The sequence below is a fragment of the Centropristis striata genome, chromosome 4 (assembly GCF_030273125.1).
Source record: "Centropristis striata isolate RG_2023a ecotype Rhode Island chromosome 4, C.striata_1.0, whole genome shotgun sequence".
In the NCBI taxonomy this organism is placed as follows: domain Eukaryota; kingdom Metazoa; phylum Chordata; class Actinopteri; order Perciformes; family Serranidae; genus Centropristis; species Centropristis striata.
This window is the reverse complement of record NC_081520.1, coordinates 40,899,755-40,924,797: the sequence shown is the minus strand read 5'-3', so window position 1 is coordinate 40,924,797 and position 25,043 is coordinate 40,899,755. Positions and strand designations below refer to the sequence as shown.

General features: G+C 36.5%; 1 protein-coding gene and 1 long non-coding RNA gene across 3 annotated transcripts in view; one reads left to right on the top strand and one right to left on the bottom strand.

The window, feature by feature from the left end:
* Positions 1 to 15,783: 15,783 nt before the first annotated feature.
* gemin7 (gem (nuclear organelle) associated protein 7) lies at positions 15,784 to 19,358 on the bottom strand. The gene is made up of 2 exons (XM_059331639.1): positions 19,276 to 19,358; positions 15,784 to 16,761 (listed from the first exon to the last, which is right to left on the bottom strand). The coding sequence occupies exon 2, from the start codon at positions 16,748 to 16,750 to the stop codon at positions 16,364 to 16,366; it is 387 nt and encodes a 128-aa protein (XP_059187622.1). The 5' UTR covers positions 16,751 to 16,761; positions 19,276 to 19,358; the 3' UTR covers positions 15,784 to 16,363.
* The window catches only part of LOC131970281 (uncharacterized), an 18,866-nt gene continuing 12,777 nt past the window's right edge, over positions 18,955 to 25,043 (top strand). For both annotated transcript variants that reach the window (XR_009394170.1, XR_009394171.1), the window contains exons 1-2: positions 18,955 to 19,049; positions 19,292 to 19,447. This is a non-coding gene — a long non-coding RNA (uncharacterized LOC131970281). The remainder of the gene's footprint in view (positions 19,050 to 19,291; positions 19,448 to 25,043) is intronic.

Sequence of the window (25,043 nt, the reverse complement as noted above, 5' to 3'; positions counted from 1 at the left end):
CTTGCAGGAGTCTTTCCAAATCTTTTCAAAGTCTTCTGGTGTATAGGTAGCATAAGTCAGCCAAACGTGCTTTTGCATTAATATTCATCCTAAACACAAATAGGATATAATGTTTGTTTACTTTTCGGGCCCAGGCTGCTGCTCAGTGGGGTCCAGCTGGCATTCTCCCCCTGCCAGCCTCTTTATCTCCCTCGCCACTTGAGTCGGGGAAGTGAGACCGCCACGCAGCGCCTGGTCCTCACAATCGCTGGAGCTCCTCCAACATTCCCCCCGGAGGCAACTCAAACAAACCTGGGGACTGACTGTGACTCAGCCATTCCTCTCATGTCTGCCTGTCTGGCTGCTTGGACGACACCTCCAGTGAGCACTTAAAGGAACACTCCAGCGTTTTTTCATATTAAAACATGTTATTCGGGTAAGTAAGACGAGTTGATACAGACCTCTTGCGTCTCAATGCGTGCACTCAATCGCCCGGTGCACGGCGCCACTTGGCTAGCACTTAGCTTAGCCCAGTTCATTCATTAGGATCCAAACAGATGGACAGTTAGAAGCGACCAAACTCCTCCACGTTTTCCCTATTTAAATACAGCTACACGAGTAGTAATATCATCACTCCTGAAAATCTTCTCCCCTCAGGAGTGATGATATTACTGCGCCGAGTCGAAGTGCTCCCAAGTGCTATTCCGCCATACATTATAGTTCTCCTTTTTATCCGCTTAGAAAAGCGCCACGTTTTATTTTGTGTCGCCATACTTGGTCGTTTAACTACTCGTGTAGCTGTATTTAAATAGGGAAAACGTGGAGGAGTTTGGTCGCTTCTAACTGTCCATCTGTTTGGATCCTAATGAATGAACTGGGCTAAGCTAAGTGCTAGCCAAGTGGCGCCGCGCGCCAGGGCGATTGAGTGCACGCATTGAGACGCAAGAGGTCTGTATCAACTTGTCTTACTTACCCGAATAACATGTTTTAATATGAAAAAACGGTGGAGTGTTCCTTTAACAGTAAATACCACCATGTACAAGAAGTCGTACTCATGAATTGCTGTACTATATATATATGCATTGATATAGATGGGGTTTGTTATGTGCTCATTGATGCTTTTACACCATACTTCTGATTCTAATAACTTTGACGTCTCCATATAATGAAGACATAAAAATGATGAATAAAAAAAAAACTAGACTAAAGCTCCAAACACACTCCCTCATGGACTCATTCAGGCACACTCAATAGTTTGTAGTCAACATGATCTCACAGAAATCCGTGATATAGCCACGGATTTCGCTTAACTCAAAATCCGTGGAATAGTCACGGATTCGCTCAAATTTCCGTGAAACTGACACGGATTTCGCTACAATGCAAGTTAATGACAGTCATATCCCGTGGCTATTCCAACATACAAAGTGATTATGTACATTCACTGAGTGAATATTTACAAAATAAAACATATATTTCTCGCTACAAATGTGATCAAAATCCATTTTTATGCAGAAACTAAGTCAAAATATTGATTTTTCACTAAAAATGAGAGAACTGTCCGCCATGTTTTTTGTTCTGACCGCCGGGACCTTGAAAGTCACGTGACTTGGAACAAACCAATAGGAACAAATATCCATGGAATAGCCACAGGATATGACTGTCATTAACTTGCATTGTAGCCAAATCCGTGTCAGTTTCACGGAAATTTGAGTGATTCCGTGGCTATTTCACGGATTTCTGTGAGACCAGGTTGCAAGCGGTACACATTGGATTGTGTCATTGTTAGCATTTTTTTCCATTGTGAGTTGAAGTTAGACACTAATGTACTATACATAGTGTGTGATTTCAGACTCACAGACTAAGTGTCAAGAACCAGGCTAGCTCAAAGAGAAAAATGAACATGCTGAACGGTCGGCGTATCTCCATGAACGGATTCATATGATATCTCACGAAATATGACCATTTTATTAAATGTTGTGAAAAAGTGGCAGGATTGCTGTTTTAACCCTTTATCAGGCAAAGAACTGTATTTGGTAACTTCAGGTAATATTTCGAGAAAAAAGGTACAAATTTACAAGACAAAAAATCGCAGATTTAAGGGATTTAAAGTGGCAAATCTGCGCGAAAAAAGTCGCAGATTTACGAGAAAAAAGTGGGAAAAAAGCAACTTTTTTCTCCCAGATTCACCACTTTAACCCTTAATAGGACACTCATTGAAATACTTGCAAATTCCAAATTTCAACCCTAGAGAATATTGGAGGATATTACATACTGCCAGAATGTGTAAAAAAAAACATCCGAAAATAATATTTTGGGAAAAAAGTTAACGAGATTAAAGTGGCAAATCTACGAGAAAAAAATACGCAGATTTGTGAGATTTAAAGTGGTGAATCTGGGAGAAAAAAATTGCTTTTTCCCCACTTTTTTTCACGTAAATCTGCAACTTTTTCGTGCAGATTTGCCACGTTAAATCTCTTAAATCTGCGACTTTTTTTCTTGTAGATTTGCCACTTTAACCGAGTAAATTTGCAACTTTTTTTTCGAAATGTTACCTGAAGTTACCAAATATAGTTCTTTGCCTGATAAAGGGTTAACCAAAGTACTGGAGGAACTTTAACAAATTTTGATGATGATGATGGTGCTTAGTGAGGATACAGTACCTGGGAATGTCTCAACCAAATGTTGTGCCAATACATTTAATACATGTTGAGATGATTCAAAGGATGATTCAGATTTAATCCTTATGCTTTCAACATTTTTCAACTTTTTTTTTCAACTTTTTTTTTCTTCATTTGTTGATCATTTTGGCTGTGTTACAGCGAGAGGGAGTATCTGGCACAACATTAAAAATGCAGTCAAATCAATTTTACTACTAATATTTGACATATCCAAGACTCTAACCACCACCAAAACCCCAGCTCCCTACTACTTAATATATGGAAAATAATTCTATTTTTTTTTTTGGAAGAAATTATGGAAACATTCAAATATATAAACTGGCATATAAAGGGTTAAGATTTTGAAAATGATTAATGATTGGTAGTTCTGAACAAGTCTGAAGTTGTTTTAGAGATTTATGGACAAAAAAATCTGAAAAAATATTAATGTATGGTGATTTAATAGCAGTTGTTGTTGTGTGGCCTTTTTTGGTCACATAGGTCACAAGAGGGTTTGAGGAGGCCATAAGGGTTAAATGAAAACCTGTTGATGGAACTACAAGAAAGATCAGGGAATCACCAAAGTCAATAGGATTCACCCTCTAACGAACAAACATGTCTGGGGAAAAATTCATGGCAATCCACCAATATTTGTTGTGGTATTTCAGTCCGGGCAAAGGACCAACCGGCCGACATTGCAATCCCTAGAGCCAAGCTTCTCATCCGGCTAAAAATAAGATGCACAGACAAAGAAAAAATAAATAAGTGACTTTGAGTTAAAGCTGGATATCAGATCTTTTTTTAATGTTATTGAACACATGTTATTAAACCTTAATAGGGCACTAATTTAAATACTTGCAAATTCCAAATTTCAACCCTAGAGAATATTGGAGGATATTACATACTGCCAGAATGTGTAAAAAAAAACCATACGAAATTATATTTTGAGAAAAAAGTTAACGAGATTAAAGTGGCAAATCTACGAGAAAAAAATGCGCAGATTTGTGAGATTTAAAGTGGTGAATCTGGGAGAAAAAAGTTGTTTTTTTCCCACTTTTTTTCACGTAAATCTGCAACTTTTTTCGTGCAGATTTGCCACTTTAAATCTCTTAACTCTGCAACTTTTTTTCTTGTAGATTTACCGCTTTAATCTAGTAAATTTGCAACTTTTTTCTTGAAATATTACCTGAAGTTACCAAATATAGTTCTTTGCCTGATAAAGGGTTAAACACATTGTTATTGCTGTGAAACAGAAGTACTTGGTTATTTTTAATCAACAAAAAGACGTGGTTAAGGTTCGGTAAATTGATCAGAGTTTCCTTTAAAATAACTGTATATCGGTGACGTAGAGCATGAGACATTAATTTATAGGTCGACTATAACGGGACACAAACACCATTCTCTTGGGTCGACATCCGGGGTTTGTCTAACCCATCCGTCACCCTTCTTGCCTGCCTTAAATTAGGTATATAGAATATGTATTTTGAGAAGAAAGTTACAAATTTATGACAAAAAATCACAAATTAATGGTAAAAAAGTTACAAATTTGTGAGAAAAAAAATCTCAAATTTATGACAAAAAAAATCTTAAATTAACGGTTAAAAAAAGTTACAAATTTGTGACCAAAAAATCTGAAATTAATGGTAAAAAAGTTGACAAGATTAAGTGGCAAATCTACGAGAAAAAATGGAAATATTATAGATGTCATGGTGTCACTGTCTTTGACGTAGCCTGATCTTTGCTGATTAGCTGGAAGAAGGAACCACAAGGACTTCTCCCAACTAATCAACAAAGATCAGGCTGTCACAGATAGTGACACCATGGCACAATCAGTGTAATAATAATAATAATAATAATAACTCAATTGACCTTCATTCGTTACAAAAGTAAAAGTCTTGTCATATCCTCCAATAACACTTTAGGGTTGAAATTTTCAATGTCCACACTGCAAAAAAGGTGTTTAGTCTAAAAAGATAAAAACAGTAAATCTGAGGGAAATCATCTTGCTGCATGGATAGATAATTTCACTTGACAAGATTTCTTAAATTAAGATTATTAAATCTAGAAATAAGCATGTTGAACACTTAAAATAAGAAATTAACTCTTACAACAAAATAAATTATCTAACACTTTTAAATCTAAGTTCTTTTATTTTGGTAAGAAACGAATAATTTGCAGTGCAAGTACTTAGATGAGTGCCCTATAAAGGGTTAATACTTCTTCAGGTATGAATATTATCACATGAATCATGATGATAAAACGCACTAAAAATACATGAACGCCAGGTCACTGCCCAATTATTTTAATCTGCTGGCAGTTTGGGGCAGAAGGAGTGATTAAGTGGTTTTGTAAGTTATCAGACACTTACCAGGAAGTGAGAGAGGGCCACAAACAGGAAGGAGCGGAATGTGCTTCCTGTTGGCCAGCGGCGTTATACGGGGCAGATTCCTTGTACCATCATAACTGACACACACACACACACACACACACACACACACAAATACACTTGCATACTAAGAGGCAGGAATGTTTTTCCACCGAAATCAGGCAGAAGCAGACTGTCAGGAAAGACAAACAGTAAGAGTAGATAACATTGAGACAGTGTGTCCCCGTGCACAGCTACAACTGGAGAACATGGATCCGGCCAGAGGAAGATGACTCCTCTGAATAATACACAGTATATTCTCATGTTCATATCTTAATCATGCCAGTTTTCTGCAGTAGTGATGTGAATTAAGTGTAGCAACACAGAAACCTTTTATGGAACTTTTTGTGCCTCTGTGGTCACTGATGTAATGTCAGTAGCCAAGGCAAGTTTATTTGTATAGCACAATTCAACACAAGGTAATTCAAAGTGCTTTACATACACATTAAAAACAGCAAGACACAATTGAAAACAGTAAAAACAGTCAATTAAAACAGGGAAATATAAATAAAAATATAAATAAGATACAGCAGGATAAGAAAAGAGATAAAATAATAAAAAGCACAAGTCAAACATTGTGTAGTTAAAAAGTAAGGGCAGTAGAGTAGAGCAGATAAGTGTTAAAGTTAAGATACGCTGCAGTAAACTAGAGTGTTTTTAGTCCTGATTTAAAGGAGCTGACCTCACATCTACAGGTAGGATTCAGTGGTGGAATATAACTAAGTACATTTACTCAAGTACTGTACTTAAGTACAATTTTAAGGTACTTGAGTATTTCCATTTTACGTAACTTTATACTTCTACTCCACTACATTTTGAGGCATTTAGCATTTAGATCACAGCTTTAGTTACTTTAATAGTTGGGTCATCTATAGCAGTTCCATGACCGTGGAGAGCGAAGGTTGGTTTCTCACTGGATCTGTCATCTATAAGGGTTAAATAAGAAATTGAGCCGGGGTGCCCCTCTCAAAAATGTGGGGAAAATTTTTGAGTGCCCTTAATCCAAAATGGCTGCCGTCAGCCAAGCTGGAAATATCTTTTTAATGGTTTGGACCACAGTACTGCATAATAGATGGTTTCTGAGACTATTTGGGTCAAGAAATTCATAAATGATGTAAATGTATTGATTTGACCTATTTTTGACCCAAATTCATGATGGCCGCCAATTTTTGGCTCTTTAAATGTCCATTTTTCAAAATCGTCATAGAGCCTTAATATTAGGCTCAAATGAAAGCTCTGCTCATACTGAGTTCAGTTATGGATAGTAAAATTACGTGTAGGCTACACAGAAGTCATCAAAGGTCAAAAAGAGGTTGATGAGAAACTCATTTTTGCTGATGTCCTATAGTCTAGCCATAATCCCCATAGGCCCAATAGTAAACCCAGAAATGTTGAGTACCCAAAAGTTTTATTGCAGAAATGTTATCTATATGCCTAATGGATGGAATTTAACTTGGTTGCTAAATGTTGCACTTTGGGCAATTTGCATAATTAGCATAATAAGCCAATAAAGTCAAGACACCGCAGGTGAATAGGGTAAAAAAAAAAAAAAATAGATATCACCATGAAACTTTCTCAGTTGATTACTTATGTTAAGATGAGAAAAAAAATGTATTGCATGTTTTTCTGTATTTTAATGTTTAATGTTTAATGTAGCATTCCTTAGCAATGACAGTTAGCTCTTAAAGTTATGTACTTACTCGATTCCTATGGTCTATGTCTAGTACCATCAGGTTGAATGCACTTATTGTAAGTCGCTTTGGACAAAAGCGTCTGCTAAATGACATGTAATGTAATGTAATGTTTACATATGCAAATGTTCAAATATGCTCTCATTTGCATACAGACAAAATCAGATCGTTTGATAAAGTCATGCTCAAAATATTTTTTCCAAGAGTAAACATGTATACTTTGGGGTCTGAGTTGAGTCTGAGTTGGACTCAGACTCAAGAACTATATACAAGAACTGCAAACAGCATGCGCACACACACACACATGCTGTAAAATAACTATATATAGTATGCATCAGCTGTAGCTGCAGCACATTGAAGGCCTGCAGCAAAGGAAACTACAGCTGCCATGCTGCAAGTCTCAGTTGCACTGACTACTGCAAGTGTGAAGGGGTGAGTTCTGCTTCTGCAACCAATTCACAATACATACAAATAAAGAGCAAGAAGATGATGAGACTGAAAGGAATGAGGACAGAAATGATGAAGATGGTGAAGGCTATTGAGTGGGAATCTGTGGTTGTTGTTAAATATATGTGTGTGTGTGTTTGCATACTATATAGTTATTTTACAGCGTGTGTGTGTGTGTGTGTGTGTGTGTGTGTGTGCGTGCATGCTGTTTGCAGTTCTTGTATATAGTTATTGTGTGTGTCTGTGTGCATGCTGTGTAAAGTTCTGTCTTTTGTTGTATATAGTTCTTGTGGGTTTGTGTGTGTGCGCATGCTGTTATATAGTTATTTTGCATACTGTATATAGTTCTTGTATATAGTTCTTGTGTGTGTGTGTGTGTGTGTGTGTGTGTGCTGTTATATAGTTATTTTGCATGGGGCACTTCATCTCTTAAGGTTGGTTTTCACCAACTCATACTCAACTCAGACCCCCAAGTATACATGTTTACTCTTTATCAAACGATCTGATTTTGTCTGCATGCAAATGAGCGCATATTTGATGAGATATGGCCTCATTTGCATATGTAAACATTAAAATACAAAAAACATGCAATACATTTTTTTCTCATCTTAACATAAGTAATCAACTGAGAAAGTTTCATGGTGATATCTATTATTTAATTTTTTTACCCTATTCACCTGTGGTATCTTGACTTTATTGGCTTATTATGCAAATTGCCCAAAGTGCAACTTTTAGCAACCAAGTTAAATTCCATCCATTAGGCCTATAGATAACATTTCTGCAATAAAACTTTAGGGTACTCAACATTTCTGGGTTTACTATTGGGCCTATCATGGGATTATGGCTAGACTATAGGACATCAGCAAAAATGAGTTTCTCATCAACCTCTTTTTGACCTTTGATGACTTCTGTGTAGCCTACATGTAATTTTACTATCCATAACTGAACTCAGTATGAGCAGAGCTTTCATTTGAGCCTAATATTAAGGCTCTATAACGATTTTGAAAAATGGACATTTAAAGAGCCAAAAATTGGCGGCCATCTTGAATTTGGGTCAAAAATAGGTCAAATCAATAAATTTACATCACTTATGAATTTCTTGACCCAAATAGTCTCAGAAACCATGTATTATGCAGTACTGTGGTCCAAACCATTAAAAAGATAATTTCCAGCTTGGCTGACGGCAGCCATTTTGGATTAAGGGCTCTCAAAAATGTTCCCCACATTTTTGAGAGGGGCACCCCGGCTCAATTTCTTATTTAACCCTTATAGATGACAGATCCAGTGAGAAACCAACCTTCGCTCTCCACGGTCACGGAACTGCTATAGATGACCCAACTATAACCCATAAGAACCCAGACCTTTTTATTATTAAAGGAAAATTATGGGGGATCTACCACAGACCGAGTGGACCACATAGAACACATTTCTAATGTTTAAAAAAAATTCTACCCCTAAATGTCAAAGATCTGTGATATGACATAAATGTGACATTGGGCGTTTATGGAAGTTATGTTTATGATATTTCTTATTTTAAAATAAATAAACTAGACACCTTTTCTGCTCACAGAAACACAAATTTGCCTTTTTTTTTTATCATCTCCACAACATTTATCAAAATTGTGACAGGATAGGATTATTTTTTGTTCATATTTGGTCAAATGTACTTAGATTAGAATTAGAATTGTTAAATTGGTTTAAATTTAGCCTAGTAACAAAAAAACTTAGCCTAGTGAAAAAAATAAGCTTTTTGAAATTAGCTCTTTTTTTTTACATTTCTGTTTCCAGTCACACACATATTTTGGAGAAGTCACTTCTTGTCACAGTCAAACAGTCTTAATGAGTTAAGGTGAAGTATAAAGCTGAATATGGGAGATTCTAGAACATTTCAAGTGTTTGTTACACAGGTGTCACCATAGGTTCTTATGGGTTTTATGGGTTTATGGGTCGAGATTTAACATGATAATGATGTCAACATGATACATTTAACATTCTACTAACTGTAAGATGTCCACTCACCATTGTGAATTATCCTCTGGGGTAGGATGAAGGGCTAGTCATTGGTATACTTTACTTTATAAGGCAATATTGGGACTGCTGCCTTCATACATTTGCAGCTTAATTACTGTGAGAAATGCTAGATCTTATTTTCTTCGTTCACAAGATCAGTTGTTGCTTTCTGTCCCTTCTGCTCGTACAGAGTTGGTTAAAAAGGCATTTGTTTACTCTGCACCTTATGCTGGAATATGCTACAGAAAGACTGGAAACTAACTGACTTAATTTCTTTGAGCACTTTTAAATCCAAACTGAGAGTTATTGAGGCCAAGTACAAAATATGCACTTGTTTCTCATAACGTGTTTAAGGTCTGTGTCTGATGTAAATATGTTACTTTATTCTGTGTTTGCTGCCTCTTGGCCAGGGCTCCCTTGAAAAAGAGGTTCTTAATCTCAATGGGATATTTTAGGTTAAATAAAGGTTAAATAAATACAATTTAAAAAAGTGGCAAGACTTTTTTTTTTTTTAATTAAACCTCACAACAGTGTATTAAGTAGTTAAAAGAGTGACATCTTCACAAAATTAAAATGCTGCTTACATAAATGCATCACTACAAATAATCTTATAATATATTTAACATTTACATTTACATGGAAAAAATTATAAGACCACCCTTGTTTTCTCCTTGCTTTCTTGTTCATTTAATGGTTCAACTAAAGGTACATTTGTTTGGACAAATGATAACAACAGAAATAGCTCATAAGAGTTCAGTTTAAGAGCTGATATGTACGTTTTCCATGGTTTTGTTGATAATTATTTTGTTTATTATCAAGAAAACCATGGAAAATGTCTAGATATCAGCTCTTAAAGTAAACTCTTATGAGCTATTTCTGTTGTTATCATTATATTTGTCCAAACAAATGTACCTTTAGTTGAACCATTAAATAAACAAGAAATTGAAAAAAAAAAAGTGGTCTAATATTTTTTTTCCATGAGTGTATACAACAATCAGAGTGGGGCCATTCTGCATAAAAAGTACTTTTGATACTTTAAGTACATTTTGATGCTGATACCTTTGTACTGTTACTTAATTAAGATGTAGATACAGGACTTCTACTTGTTCAGTATATGTCCTCATTAACCAACTTGTTTTAAATGTGATTTAGTGAAGGCAAATACAATTTTCAAATGAAGACACTACTAAACGTGGTACTAAATACTTGTAAGGTAATGTACGATCAGAAGTATTCAGATCCAAGTATGTAACGTCTTTACTAGTGGAATACTTTATATACTGTTGGGCAGTTTCATCTTAACCCTTTATCAGGAAAAGAACTGGTTTTGGTAACTTCAGTGGATATCATCAAGATTTCGAGAAAAAAGTTGCAAATGTACTAGATTAAAGTGGCAAATCTATAAATCTTTAAATCTCATGAATCTGCACATTTTTTTCTCGTAAATTTGCCACTTTAACCTCGTAAACTTTTTTCTCTAAATATTACCCCCCTCCCCTGGGTCCGTATGCTTTTTTTTTTACACATTCTGGCAGTACGTAATATCCTTAAAAAAGAAACAAAATGACCAAAAAAGGAAACAAAATGACCAAAAAAGACACAAATTGACCACAAAATTATCAAAAAAAGACACAAAATTACCAAAAAATACACAAAATGACCAGAAAAAACACAAAATGACCAAAAAAGACTCAAAATGACCCCAAAAAGAAACAAAATTACCAAAAAGACACAAAATGACAAAAACAACAACACAAAAAGACCAAAAAAAGGAAACAAAATGACCAAAAAAGACACAAATTGACCACAAAATGATAAAAAAAAGACACAAAATGACCAAATAACACACAAAATGACAAAAAAAACACACATAATTACCCCCCCAAAAAAAGACATTAACTGACCAAAAAGACTAAAACACATGAACACTTTAACACAGTGGAGACAGAGCTGACTTCCAAAATGATTTGGCGACCCCCAGAAATCATTTCGCGACCCCAAATCGGGTCCCGACCCCAAGGTTGAGAATAGCTGCCATAAAGGGTTGAAATTTGGAATTTGCAAGTATTTAAATGAGTGTCCTATTAAGAGTTAACAATACATCATTTTTTATTAGCTGGTCAGGCTTCTCGTATATACAATTTTAGTCTGTAAATAAACTACTGTACAAGTAGAATAAAAAGTACAATATTTGCCTCAGAAACAGAGTGAAGCAAAAGAATAAAGTAATGGAAAAGCATATGTTTATGCAGAGTAAGTGTTGCTGCTGATGTTATGGACACTCATCACAGAGGTGAGAGTGAGAACTGAGGGAGCACGCCTGTGTGGATATGAAATTAACATTGGATGTCCTTGAGGGCTTCCTGATTGAATCACACAGGCTCGATGACGTCATGCAAGGTTTAAGCCATATTTGGGATTAGGGAGGGCGAGAGAGGGGGAGAGAGGGGGAGAGAGGGAGGGAGGATGAGTCACTGCCTCATTGATGACTGTCTCCATTGAGTGGTCAGATAATTCAGGTACAAAAAGAGACACAGGCACAGCACGACCGCCTAATGGCACTCAAATAAAATGACTTATTGGGAACTCGCAAAATACACCTTTTAGTAAGATTAAATAGTATTGATGCCCCCTCCTCCCCCTCCCCATGAGGCCGGTGCTAAACAATGATGAATCCTGCTCTTGTGTATTATATTTATGACCAGGGATATAAATAAGTGGCTAACAAATGAATATCTGCGACGCTATCAGACGTGGGCTCAGTGTTTGCTGTGTTACATTACTGGAACATTCAGGCAGAACGATCTGATCCACCAGTGTATTTGAGGGCCTGTTACTTTTATTTAGGTTGATATCTCACTCTATAAATGTGTTGGATCCGTGACTACGGATTACTGAATGAACCCTATGTCCAAATTTCTGTTTTAAGTAACATAACATCCCTTGAAATTAAATAAAAAAGATACAAAATGAGACATAAAATGGTCAGATAGAGACGCAAAACAACTGTAGAGATAAAAAATGACTACAAAGAGATAGAAAATGACTAGAGGGACATGAGATGACTGCAAACAAATGCACAACGACCTCAAAGACATGCAATAACTTTCCTCTTCTTCTGGACTATCGACGAAAGGCAAGAAAGGCTTGAAAAAAAATTAGAAACGCAAAAAGAACATGCAAAATGACTACAAGCACAAAACGACCACAGAGATGCAAAACAACTACAAACACAAAGCGATCCACAAAGTGTAAACTATAACTACAATAAACGTCTTGTGGTTGTTTGTGTCAGCCAACAAGTTAGTTAGCAGTTTATAAAGATCTCGGTCCAGACCAGGCGGCAACCTCTGAGCATGGAGGCCAACCAGGAAGTGCCTTAAGCCTGCAATCTACCAAAAATTCCAGCAGGGGGCGCTAAGTTTGGCTGCAAAAAAAATCTGCCCATTCATTCCAGTGCAAAATTTGAAAACTTCTCACTTGATTTATTACCTCAGAAATTTTTTTCAGGACAACACTATGGTCTCAATCACTAGTAAAAAATCATCTTCAAGACAATTTGATGTCAATAGTTCTAATAATGGCCCCATTTAGAAGAAAATAGAAGATATAGAATCATATTTTTTGGGGCGGGGCTACCTTTGATTGACAGGTCACTGACAAGGCAAGTCGTCACCAGGAGAGAAGCAGAACAATGCGTATCCACGGCAACGTGTCAATAAAGTTATATATAACGTTATATAGATAGAAAAGAGGACGTTTAGCGGTTTGGTCTCATAACTTTGACCCTTTCACTGTATTTTCACTTAATGACAGTTTATTTGAACGTTTTGTTCAGTAAATGTCTTGTTCAGTGTTTGGTTGGACTAACAGACACTCCAAGGAGTCGCTGCTCAGTTTTTTCGGAGGTAAGAAAGATACATTTTGTTTTTGTTTTTTTGCTAGCCAAAACTAACATCCCAGTTAATGCTCCAGTTAATGCTAACATGAATTAGCAGCAGCTTCTCTCAGTCAGGTTGAGGTGTAGAGAGGCTGTAGTCAGTGATCAGATCCCTCTCCTCCTCCACAGTCCAGATATGGTCTGCTTCCTGTATCGGAAACAAGATGGCGACGAGTGTAACGCTGAACTCGAGGCTTCAAACGGGCCACAAACCAATGGGTGACGTCACGGTGACTACGTCCATTATTTATATAATCTATGGTCCAGACCCATATTCGATTTGTAATATGTAGTGAAGTTTTTAAGCCATTCTCTATAAGGTATAAGTTAATTTGTTGTCATTTATGATTCCAGTTAATAATTTCCAGTGAGCAACATGCTATCTTTACTTAGAAACAGAGTACAGAGGACTGATAGAGAGCTTCGTCACGTGGTGCAACAACAATCACCTGAGGCTCACAATCAGCAAATAAAACCAGGGAGCTAGTGGTTGAACTGCAGGAGGAACACCAAGCTGCTTCCATGGCAGCAGGAGGAGTTTCAGGTGTCGATGCTGCAAAAAGACTATAAATTCTTAAAATTGGATACTTTGCACACATCTTCAACCCAGCAACACAAGTTTCAAAATTAGTGTCACAGATTCAGACCAAATGTTGGTAACGCTTTATAATAAGGTCCTTAATAACCATTAATTAACAAGTAATAAGGCATTGTTCTCGCTTTAGGTCCGGTAGTTGCAAAAAGCATAGTTAACTTATAATAGATGAGCAATAAAGTATATTTTAATATCAATAAGCAAACAAAATAAGATTAATAAAGGCATGGCAAAGACATAATGGGTGGGTCATGGGTGTTTGTAATGTCATTATTAACACTTATATAAGCTTATAAACACACAATAATGTTAATAAGCATCTTGTAGGGACTTACAAGGGCCTTATTACTTGTTAATTAATGTTGAATAACGTCCAGAAATGCGTTTTTGCAAAACTTTACGATGTCACAATGAAATTTAACTTTTGGATTTAAAATGTCATGACTATTTGTCCAAAGTTTACCCTTTTTTCCTCCATTTTATCATAATTAGTGAATTAATTTTTGAGCTGAGGCCAAAAATATTTGTAAAGTACGTGACCATCACCTTCAGCTTTCAAATAATTTAAAATATGTTCATGCAAAGTAAAGATATGATCTTAAAGTGTTTTATTAATGGACAAAATTTGTCAACAATTGTAACCACAACTATGAAGACACAATACTGAACTGCCTCATTCTTTGTCTGTTTATAAACCAGCGTTCACTTACAGGTGTCTACAGCTGTTACAGTTGTTGACAAATGCATTAATAAACCTTTATATCTGCTTACAACTACAGTATGATGTATTATAAACCTTTTCTTTGATATTTATTGAGTACTTATAGATGTTAAACTGGAGGACAAAGAACTGTCCAGCAAGAGAGATCTACATTATTATTATAAAATTTTTATTATAAAAAATCCCTGCAAAACCTTTGGGCGATTTTAAAATAAGGCCCTAAAACCTTAAGTTTTTTTTAGTAATTGTATGTCATTTTTTGGTAATTCTGTGTCTTTTTTAATAATTTTGTATATTTTTTTGGTAATTCTGTGTATTTTTAAAATAATTTTATGTCTTTTTTGGGTAATTCTGTCTCTTTTTTAATAATTTTGTATATTTTTTTGGTAATTCTGTGTATTTTTTAAATAATTTTATGTCTTTTTTGGGTAATTCTGTGTCTTTTCAAAATAATTTGTGTCTTTTCTTGGTAATTTTGTGTCCTTTTTGGTAATTTTGTGTCTTTTTTTTGGTGATGATTTCAAAGTTTCAAAGTCTCATGTTGCATTGCAACAATCCCACATGTATTCTGATGCATTTCATCGACCAAGAGACTGAAAATGGGTGGGAAAAAAATTACAAATATTACAAAACGACATATCCGCTTTCCAGGCTTTCATGGGTTAACAGGGTTGCATTTAGTAATTATTGTCAATATTGATTAATCTACTGAATGTTTTATCAATTTATTGGTTAATAGTTTGGTCTATAATACACTGGATAACTAAAGCATCACAATTTCCTAAAGCTAACGGTCCTAATTTTTTAAATTTTTTTACAAGCAGTCAAAAAACCTGATTCAATGTGCTATAATGTGCAGATCAGTTGCAGATCATTTTTCTGCCATTCGACAGATCGATGAATTGACTAATAGTTGCAGCTCTAATTTCAAACCTGCGTGAGTTTGATTGAACAAAGAGCCAACACTGGTCATACTGTTGACAAACAGATGAACTAGACAACTCTTATAACTTGGAGTTATAAGAAGCTCTCTCCATGCTTAGATGTTTTTAAAATAATTATGAAATATGATGAGGTTTTGATGGATGTAGAGGTTTTGGGATTACATGGATCAGTTACAAGTTTTTTTCTGAAGCAACATCTTTATCAGACATGAATCTTCAGGTGTCTCTGTTATTTTACCAAACAAAAGACAAAATAACCATTCAAATACAAAAGTGGTTCATTCAAAATAAATGTTTTTAAGTGCAGTGTTTTATTTGCCTCAGTTACAGAATTCATTGACAAAAGATATAACTGGTCATCTGGAGCTCCAGCGCTGCATCTCACAAGGAAAGACGTCAGTGCTAAAAAAAACTTAAATGCTCACAATGTTAGAGCAGACATACTGAGATAAATTATGATGTGAGGCTAAATATTGGTTTTACTTCCTGGTCTTAAAGGCTGCATAAGTTAAGTCATACAACTTTGTGAACTTAGACTGATGTAGCTGTCAGGGTAAAAAAAGAGCCTACAGATATAGATTACAGTTACTTTTCAGGTGTTATTGTGGTTAAACATCTTCTGAAAACATCAGAAGTCAACAGCAAACATCATCATATTATCAAAATATTGTTCAAGTCTTTGTCAAATATCATCCTCCGATCCTAGTCCAAACTGTCATCTGTCTTAAAACACATGAACGCGACTCCCTCTTGTGCCGAAAAAGTGGAACTGCCGGTCTGTGACAATGCAGAAGGTGGTTAAAATCAGCAACCACACTTATAAAAATGTAACCGGTTGTATAAACTATCTCACAGTGTGAAAACAGAGCTCACTTGCAACAGCAAATTGAGACTCCAAAGTGTCCCTCATCCCAAATGTGATGATATCCCGTCTCAGGAAACAAAAGCAAGTGTTCAAGCATCAAAAGTGAATGAAATCACGTCCTGACAGCGGATCAGCGCCTCTTTCTGCACCCCGATGGGAGTGTGCAGGTTCGACACCTGAAAGTTCAGCACGTCGATGTCGGACGCTCCGAACGTGGCCTCCACCTTCACCTTCTCATGCATGTGGAACTGCACCTTCTTGTTGGTCATGGAGAGCAGACATCGCAGGAAACTCTCCCTCAGCACGGATCGTGCATGCTGCTCCCTCTGCAGCTCCTCAGCGCCCGCCTCCGACGCAGCAGACGAGGGGATAGAGGTGCGACAGAGGGCGATGAAGCGGGGGGATTTGGGGTCAAATCCGCGGCTGTTGGGGTCCGGTCCTTTAGGCAGGCGGAGCACAGACATCGGCGTCGCCATGTTGAGTCTTCCTGCAGATACCAATTAAAGAAAAACAAAGTAATTAACAACATTTCTACAATAAAAAGTCACCTTTCCAACAAATTAATTTGACGTATATTCATACAGATGACTAGGAACTGTTCAATCAGTTACAAACAATTACTGTGCTGTCATTCTTCAAAATTGAGAGGAAAAAATGGCCCAATTTATTTATTCATTTTTTTACATTTCATAACTGTTTTCATGACTGCCCGAAAGTACAAACATTCTGGAAAAATGTCAAAGAAGAACTGGAAAAAATTTTGGCAGTAGAACTTCCAATGGACTCTTTGTTATTTTTATTAGATGTGTTTCCTGACCACCTGTTTACCACAGAACAATGTTATATATTACACATTTTGTTGATGATTGCAAGAAAAATTATTACTATAAATTGGATGAAGAAAGACCCCCCCATGATCACTCAGTGGTTACAGAAAGTAAAACATGTCTACATGATGGAATATATGGCTGCCCAATTACAGCTAAAAGTCCCTGTTTTTATGAGAAGGTGGGCCCCAGTTACAGACTATATTGCTTAAGACTCTTATACACTATTATTATCTAAATTAGCCCCTTTTTTTAATTTATTTATTTATTATTATTATTTTTTGGAATACAGAACCAGATAAAATATGTGTAATACCCTTTACAGTGCCATTTGTGTGACAGATGGGACCCAATCTCAAGATGTTTTGATTTGTTTTCCTTTGTGATGTTAATTGTCTGTAAATGTGCATAAAGGCAATAAAGTAAAAAAAAACAAAAAAAAACTGTTTTCATAATCTGTCAACCTACTAATCATTTAGTGAGCAAGGAAATGTATTTAGGGCCTTTTAAAATTTCCAAAACATAAGAAGGCATCTTCAAATTTAATGTTTTGTCCAAATCCCATGTCAAGCACATCACTTACGTCAATATGTAGACAAAATTATCTACAATGTAAACTCCATGAGGCCAGTTTCAGTTTGATGATCATATACCAAGTAAAACTGGAGACAAGGTCAAATATATTTAGTATAAAATGATAGAACTGGATGGAACCCTCTTATATGTTAGATTTGACACCTTTGTTCACATTTGCAACATTTCAAAATTTTTATTGAGCATGATAGTGTTTTGAAAGTAAAAAAAATATTAAAGAACACATTTTATGTTGGACTAAAGGACTAAAAGTAGACACAAAATGCCCAAAAAAAGACACAAAAACACAAAAAAAGACATAAAATTACCAAAAATTTTACGCTAAACACACAAGACACAAATAAATAGAGTCCCACTAGAATAAAAACCAGAGTTGATGACAGGATCACACACAATCACAAGATCACATTTATGTTGTTTTTTCTTTGTTCCTTTTTGGTTCAAAATGTTGATCCAGTAAGTCAGAATAAAAAATAATGTATTATTAGGTCATATAGGTGAGGTTTTGCTGGAAAAAAAATACCAACAGGGCATTTAACCCTCCTGTTGTCCTCGGGTCAAGGAAGGAAGAAGAGGGAAGGATGCAAAGGGAAGTAAAAAAGGATGGAGGAAAGAAGGAAGGAAGGAAGGAAAGAAAGAAGGATAGAGGAAGGAAAGAAGAGAGGAGGAAAAGGAGAAAGAATGGAAAGGAGAGAGAAAGGAAGGAGGATGGAGGAAAGAAAGGGGAGGAGGAGAAGAAAGGAAGGAAAAAATAAAGAAGGGGGGAGAAAAGGAGGGAGGCAGGAAGGAAAGAGGGCAGAAAGGAAGGAGGAAGGAAAGAAAGAAAGAAGGAAGGAGGGAGAAAAGGAGGGAGGAAGGAAGGAAAGAGGGCAGAAAGGAAGGAGGAAAGAAAGAAAGAAAGAAAGGAGGGAAGGAAAGGGGGGGGCGAGGAAAGGGAAGAAGGAAGGAGGATAGAGGAAGGAATGGAGGTGGGAGGGATGAAAGAAGGAAGGAAGGAGGAAAGGAGAGGAAATCAGGAGGAAGGAAAGAAGAGAGAAAGTAAAGGAGATAGCGGAAGGAGGAAAGAAAAGAAGGGAAGGAGGGAGGAAAGGAAGGAAAGAAAGAAAGGGGGGCGAGGGAAGGAAAGAAGGAAGGAAGGAGGAAAGAAGAGAGGAAGGCAGGAGGAGGGAGGAAAGAAGGAATAGTCAAAACAGATTGGGTCAATTTGACCCGGAAGGACGACAGGAGGGTTAAACATTTTTTAAGTGTTGTATACAGGCAGGATGAAAAGAATTCAAACATGGACAAAATTGCCCAAGACTCCATAGAGTTAAAAGCTAAAAAATATTTGACGTATATGGCCACAGAGCAGCAGGTAAGGTCGCTACACGAAACAAAAACACATTTGAGACGGAAAAGTGGTTTCGCTTTCTAGCCACAGTTACTAAGAGGGATAAACTTGGTGTGAGCGTGTTGCTAATGCTCTAACTGACATAAGTGGATGCAATTTGAACACAATATGTTCTAAAAACACTCTGTCTGGCCACTAAAAAAGTTAAATGTTCAATAAGCACATTATTTATATTTATTTCGACACTTACTCGCTGTTTCCTCCAGTTATCTGCATCAACACTTCAAGCTACTGCACGTTGTTGTTTCGTTCTTCTTCTTCGTTGGATTTATTGGCGGATGGTGAAGCATCACTCTCACCGCATCACCGCCACCTAGTGGACAGCTGTGAGAAGACAGTAGAAGAAGTGCCTCTATTATACAGTAAGATTTAATTAATGAATTAATTTATTTATTATATATTTATTTACTTTTTAGGTATTAGGGCTACGTGCAAGGCAAGATGCACTTTATATTCTTAAAAATGGGAACTCCCAATATCATAAAATTACCATTGCTGGTATTTAATAAATGTAATGTGTATTGATTATTGTGCATTTAAAATAGCACTTTATATTTACTGTGCAATCGGGCAATCTGCAATATAATTACGCACCTAACCCTTTAACACTTAAGCACTCTGCACTTTAATCAACCCTTTGATATAATAAACATAGTGTTTAACACTAGTGAAATACGTTTGGTCCCCTGATCCTTGGCCTGTATGTTCCATGATCCACTATTAGTGGGGCGGATTAGCTCAATATTTTACAACAATCGTTCACTTTGTGATAAAAGCATGAAATTTGGTAGATGTGTTGGTGAATATGTTTCGAACAAATCTGGATATTGGGCCACCTCAAAAGCGCCCCCTAGTGGCCGTGGCAGGCATTTGTTATACGAATAAATCAATGATGAATAAAAACTGCCCTTTTAATAATACCAACTGGTGATGAATTGTATATTGTTGGAAAGCCTGATTAGTCACCTTTACAACGAGGTACAGCTTGTAAGGATCGTGCATTCATGGAATGAGCAACGGGGCTAAACGTGTGGGTAGCACCCCCCAAAAACGTGCATCCCCTGTGTAGTGGGGCGGATTAGCGGAACAATCGTTCATTTTGTGATAAAAGCATCAAATTTGGTACACTCATTGCTGAATACGAAATATATGTTTAATGAATCTGGATATTGGGCCATCGCAAAAAAAATTCTGATGGCTGTGGCGGCCATTTTTAAAAATGGCCATTTAAAAGCGGCCATTTTTAAAAATGGCCGTCGGTGGTTACTGGCGAGGAATGCTTTGCCTACCCTACAGCTGCTGTTTCATGTTTTCAGCACCACAAATATAATTTAGAGACATGTTAAAGTGACAAAAGCTTTATTACAGTCTAATAGAAAAGAACATTAACTTTGTATAACATTTTATTAGGTCTTGATATTCCCATTCACAGGCTACGGCCTCCTCTTTGGCTTGTATTCTTCTGTTGCTCCTTAAAAAGAAAAAATAATTTTCAATATTGTATGACCTGCAACAATAAAAACAAAACACATTTAGACAGAGAAAAAAATCATACATTTATAAAATTCTACTAGGGTTACTTGTAGCAGGTTACTCTTTCTGGCAAAATCCTTGTACTGAGGTGTGTGACTTAGTCAGGCGGCTTAGCCAAATAAAGGGGACACGCCGGACAAGAGCACCTCATTTTTTCCACATACTCTCTATCATTATAGGTTTCAATTTTTAGTAGGAGCCACTTCATCAAGATTGCGGTGATGGCAGCCATTTAAAGTCATTTAAAGCTATAAATTTAAATAGCTTTAAATGATTCTTTGACCCAGAAAATGTATATTTTGACACCAAGATTGACCTTCTAAGTGGCTTGGAAGATATATTGGTTCTCATAGACTTTATATGGCTGCCATCTCCGATCTGCAATGTTGATGAAGTGGCTCCTACCAAAAGGTGAAACCTTTGGTGATAGAGAGCATGTGGAAAAATTTTGGTGCTTTTGTCCGGCGTGTCCCCTTTCTTCTCAAATCTGGTCCTAAGCCGCCTGACTAACTGTGATGGAGTTATAAAATACATTTAAAAAAAAGAAAAAAAGAACCACATGGGCAAAGGAGACATTACATATAGTGTGTGTGTGTGTGTGTGTGTGTGTGTGTGTGCAGAGAGGGATGTCCACATTCCACAGGACATAATTTAACAGTGTCTTATTAAGCTTTCACACCCAACAGCCACTGATACATGTTCCAAGCTAACTAGCTAGCTTAAGTACCTATTTTTGCTATCTTGCTAATTTACTTTTCCGCCAAGGCCCATGATGATTGTTTTTCTCTTTAGCCATGATGTTCATAGCATATTTTATTCATGATTATAACAGGTGAAATAAAATATTTAGACATACCTTGATGGACAGTCCACTGCACTGCTTGTCCCAGGAAGCAAATGCTAGCTAGCTCATTTGCTAGCTAGCTCGATGGCTAGCCCGATTGTGGTGGGGCAGGAAAAATAACTGAAAGAGTGTCTAACTGGATTTTTGTTAATTTAATATGTGTATTTACATTTTTTAATTTATGTTTGTATATTTAGTTTACATTTTTTAAATATTTTAAGAAATAATTTAAATATTTTTTGTAATTTTAACGAAGAAAATTACTGCTATGGCCACTAGGGGGCGAATTTGCGATGGCCTAATATACAGATTTGCTTGAAACATATCCACCAACACATCCACCAAATTGTGTGCTTCTATCACAAAATAAACAATTCTTGTGATTTATTGAGCTAATCCGCCCCACAGGGGATGCACATTTTTGGGGGGTGCTACCCACACGTTTAGCCCCGTTGCTCATTCCATGAATGCACGATCCTTACAAGCTGTACCTCGTTGTAAAGGTGACTAATCAGGCTTTCCAACAATATACAATTCATCACCAGTTGGTATTATTAAAAGGGCAGTTTTTATTCATCATTGATTTATTTGTATAACAAATGCCTGCCACGGCCACTAGGGGGTGCTTTTGAGGTGGCCCAATATCCAGATTTGTTTGAAACATATTCACCAACACATCTACCAAATTTCATGCTTTTATCACAAAGTGAACGATTGTTCAGCTAATCCGCCCCACTATATACTATTGTTCTTGCTTCTCTTTTTCTTTTCTGTTCTATTGTGCTCAAGGACATGTTCTCTCCTCCTGCTCATTCTGGCCATGAAGGCCCACTGCCAACTTGTTATCGATGTTTTATTGATTTTATTGTTATGGTTATGGTATTGACATCAACCTGCCAAAGGGACTAAAGATGGAAATTAGCTGTTGGCTATAATCTTGCATATTTACATGTATATGTTCATTAATATGTATTGTCCCTGTTTTAAATAAATAAACTCAAACTCAAACTCAATGTTTATTACAAAGCACTTTAAAAAACCGTTAACAAAGTGCTTTGTCAGATAAAAATAAGCAAGGCTATACTGTACTTATTATACTGTGAATATCCTTTGCATATATATACATATACATGGTTGCTCTAAAGTTGGACTATAATACTTTTTCCTATTTCCATGAAATGATTGTGACAATGTGGTTTATTCTTGACAGCTAAAGTGTATATCTTCTTAAAACTTTATCAATCAATCTCTTTCAAACATATAACAATGAAGTTTAAAGCACAATTAACAGGATTATGTCTGAAAACAAAATAATTCCAACTTCATTGGCAACCATATATAGTTTCATATTTATTGTCCATTTTACCACAAACAGTGACATGCAACAATCTTTTTTCACTTATGTGCAATATCTGTGCAATACAAAAAAACTCTAATAACATTTAGCAGTCATGTAAGTATTTTATGTATATAATGTGTGTAAATAATGTCTTATGTTGTTTATTTTTATATATTTCCCCGCTGCGGGATAAATAAAGTATTTTGCAATGTAACAACAAAAGGCTAAACAGTGGGGCTGATCGAGAGCAAGAAAAAATCTAATAGCAAAAGACAAAGAAAACAAAATCATAGCGGACAGCCAGCAAGTGAACAAGTAACATTTGTCAGAATAAATAAAAATACAAAATAAATAAATAAATAAATAAATCCAGATATAAAAACACAAAAATGCACATAAATGCGGAGAATAGAATAGACTGTTAACTGTTATTACATTAAATGACCAGTGTGTGTGTGTGTGTGTGTGTGTGCGTGTATCTTTAACTGTTATTACATTAAATGACCAGTGTGTGTGTGTGTGTGTGTGTGTGTGTGCGTGCGTGTATCTTTAACTGTTATTACATTAAATGACCAGTGTGTGTGTGTGTGCGTGCGTGTATCTGTAACTGTTATTACATTAAATGACCAGTGTGTGTGTGTGTGTGTGTGTGTGTGTGTGTGCGTGTATCTTTAACTGTTATTACATTAAATGACCAGTGTGTGTGTGTGTGTGTGTGTGTGTGTGCGTGCGTGGATCTGTAACTGTTGTTACATTAAATGACCAGTGTGTGTGTGTGTGTGTGTGTGTGTGTGCGTGCGTGCATCTTTAACTGTTATTACATTAAATGACAAGTGTGTGTGTGTGCGTGTATCTGTAACTGTTATTACATTAAATGACCAGTGTGTGTGTGCGTGCGTGTATCTTTAACTGTTATTACATTAAATGACCAGTGTGTGTGTGTGTGCGTGCGTGTATCTGTAACTGTTATTACATTAAATGACCAGTGTGTGTGTGCGTGCGTGTATCTTTAACTGTTATTACATTAAATGACCAGTGTGTGTGTGTGTGCGTGCGTGTATCTGTAACTGTTATTACATTAAATGACCAGTGTGTGTGTGTGTGTGTGTGTGTGTGTGTGTGTGTGCGTGCGTGTATCTTTAACTGTTATTGCATTAAATGACCAGTGTGTGTGTGTGTGTGTGTGTGTGTGCGTGCGTGTATCTGTAACTGTTATTACATTAAATGACCAGTGTGTGTGTGTGTGTGTGTGTGTGTGTGTGTGCGTGCGTGTATCTTTAACTGTTATTGCATTAAATGACCAGTGTGTGTGTGTGTGTGTGTGTGTGTGTGTGTGTGCGTGTATCTTTAACTGTTATTACATTAAATGACCAGTGTGTGTGTGTGTGTGTGCGTGCGTGTATCTTTAACTGTTATTACATTAAATGACCAGTGTGTGTGTGTGCGTGTGTGCGTGCGTGTATCTTTAACTGTTATTACATTAAATGACCAGTGTGTGTGTGTGTGTGTGTGTGTGCGTGTATCTTTAACTGTTATTACATTAAATGACCAGTGTGTGTGTGTGCGTGTGTGCGTGCGTGGATCTGTAACTGTTGTTACATTAAATGACCAGTGTGTGTGTGTGTGTGTGTGTGTGTGTGCGTGCGTGCATCTTTAACTGTTATTACATTAAATGACAAGTGTGTGTGTGTGCGTGTATCTGTAACTGTTATTACATTAAATGACCAGTGTGTGTGTGCGTGCGTGTATCTTTAACTGTTATTACATTAAATGACCAGTGTGTGTGTGTGTGTGTGCGTGCGTGTATCTTTAACTGTTATTACATTAAATGACCAGTGTGTGTGTGTGTGTGTGTGCGTGCGTGTATCTTTAACTGTTATTACATTAAATGACCAGTGTGTGTGTTTCTTTAACTGTTATTACATTAAATGACCAGTGTGTGTGTGTGTGTGTGTGCGTGTGTGTATCTTTAACTGTTATTACATTAAATGACCAGTGTGTGTGTGCGTGCGTGTATCTTTAACTGTTATTACATTAAATGACCAGTGTGTGTGTGTGTGTGTGTGTGTGTGTGTGTGTGCGTGTATCTGTCACTGTTATTACATTAAATGACCAGTGTGTGTGTGTGTGTGTGTGTGTGCGTGTATCTTTAACTGTTATTACATTAAATGACCAGTGTGTGTGTGTGTGTGTGTGTGTGTGTGTGTGTGTGTGTGCGTGCGTGTATCTGTAAATGTTATTA

Coding starts and splice junctions, on each gene's coding strand:
- gemin7 (XM_059331639.1), bottom strand. CDS start 16,750: ATGGCGACGCCGATGTCTGTGCTCCGCCTGCCTAAAGGACCGGACCCC.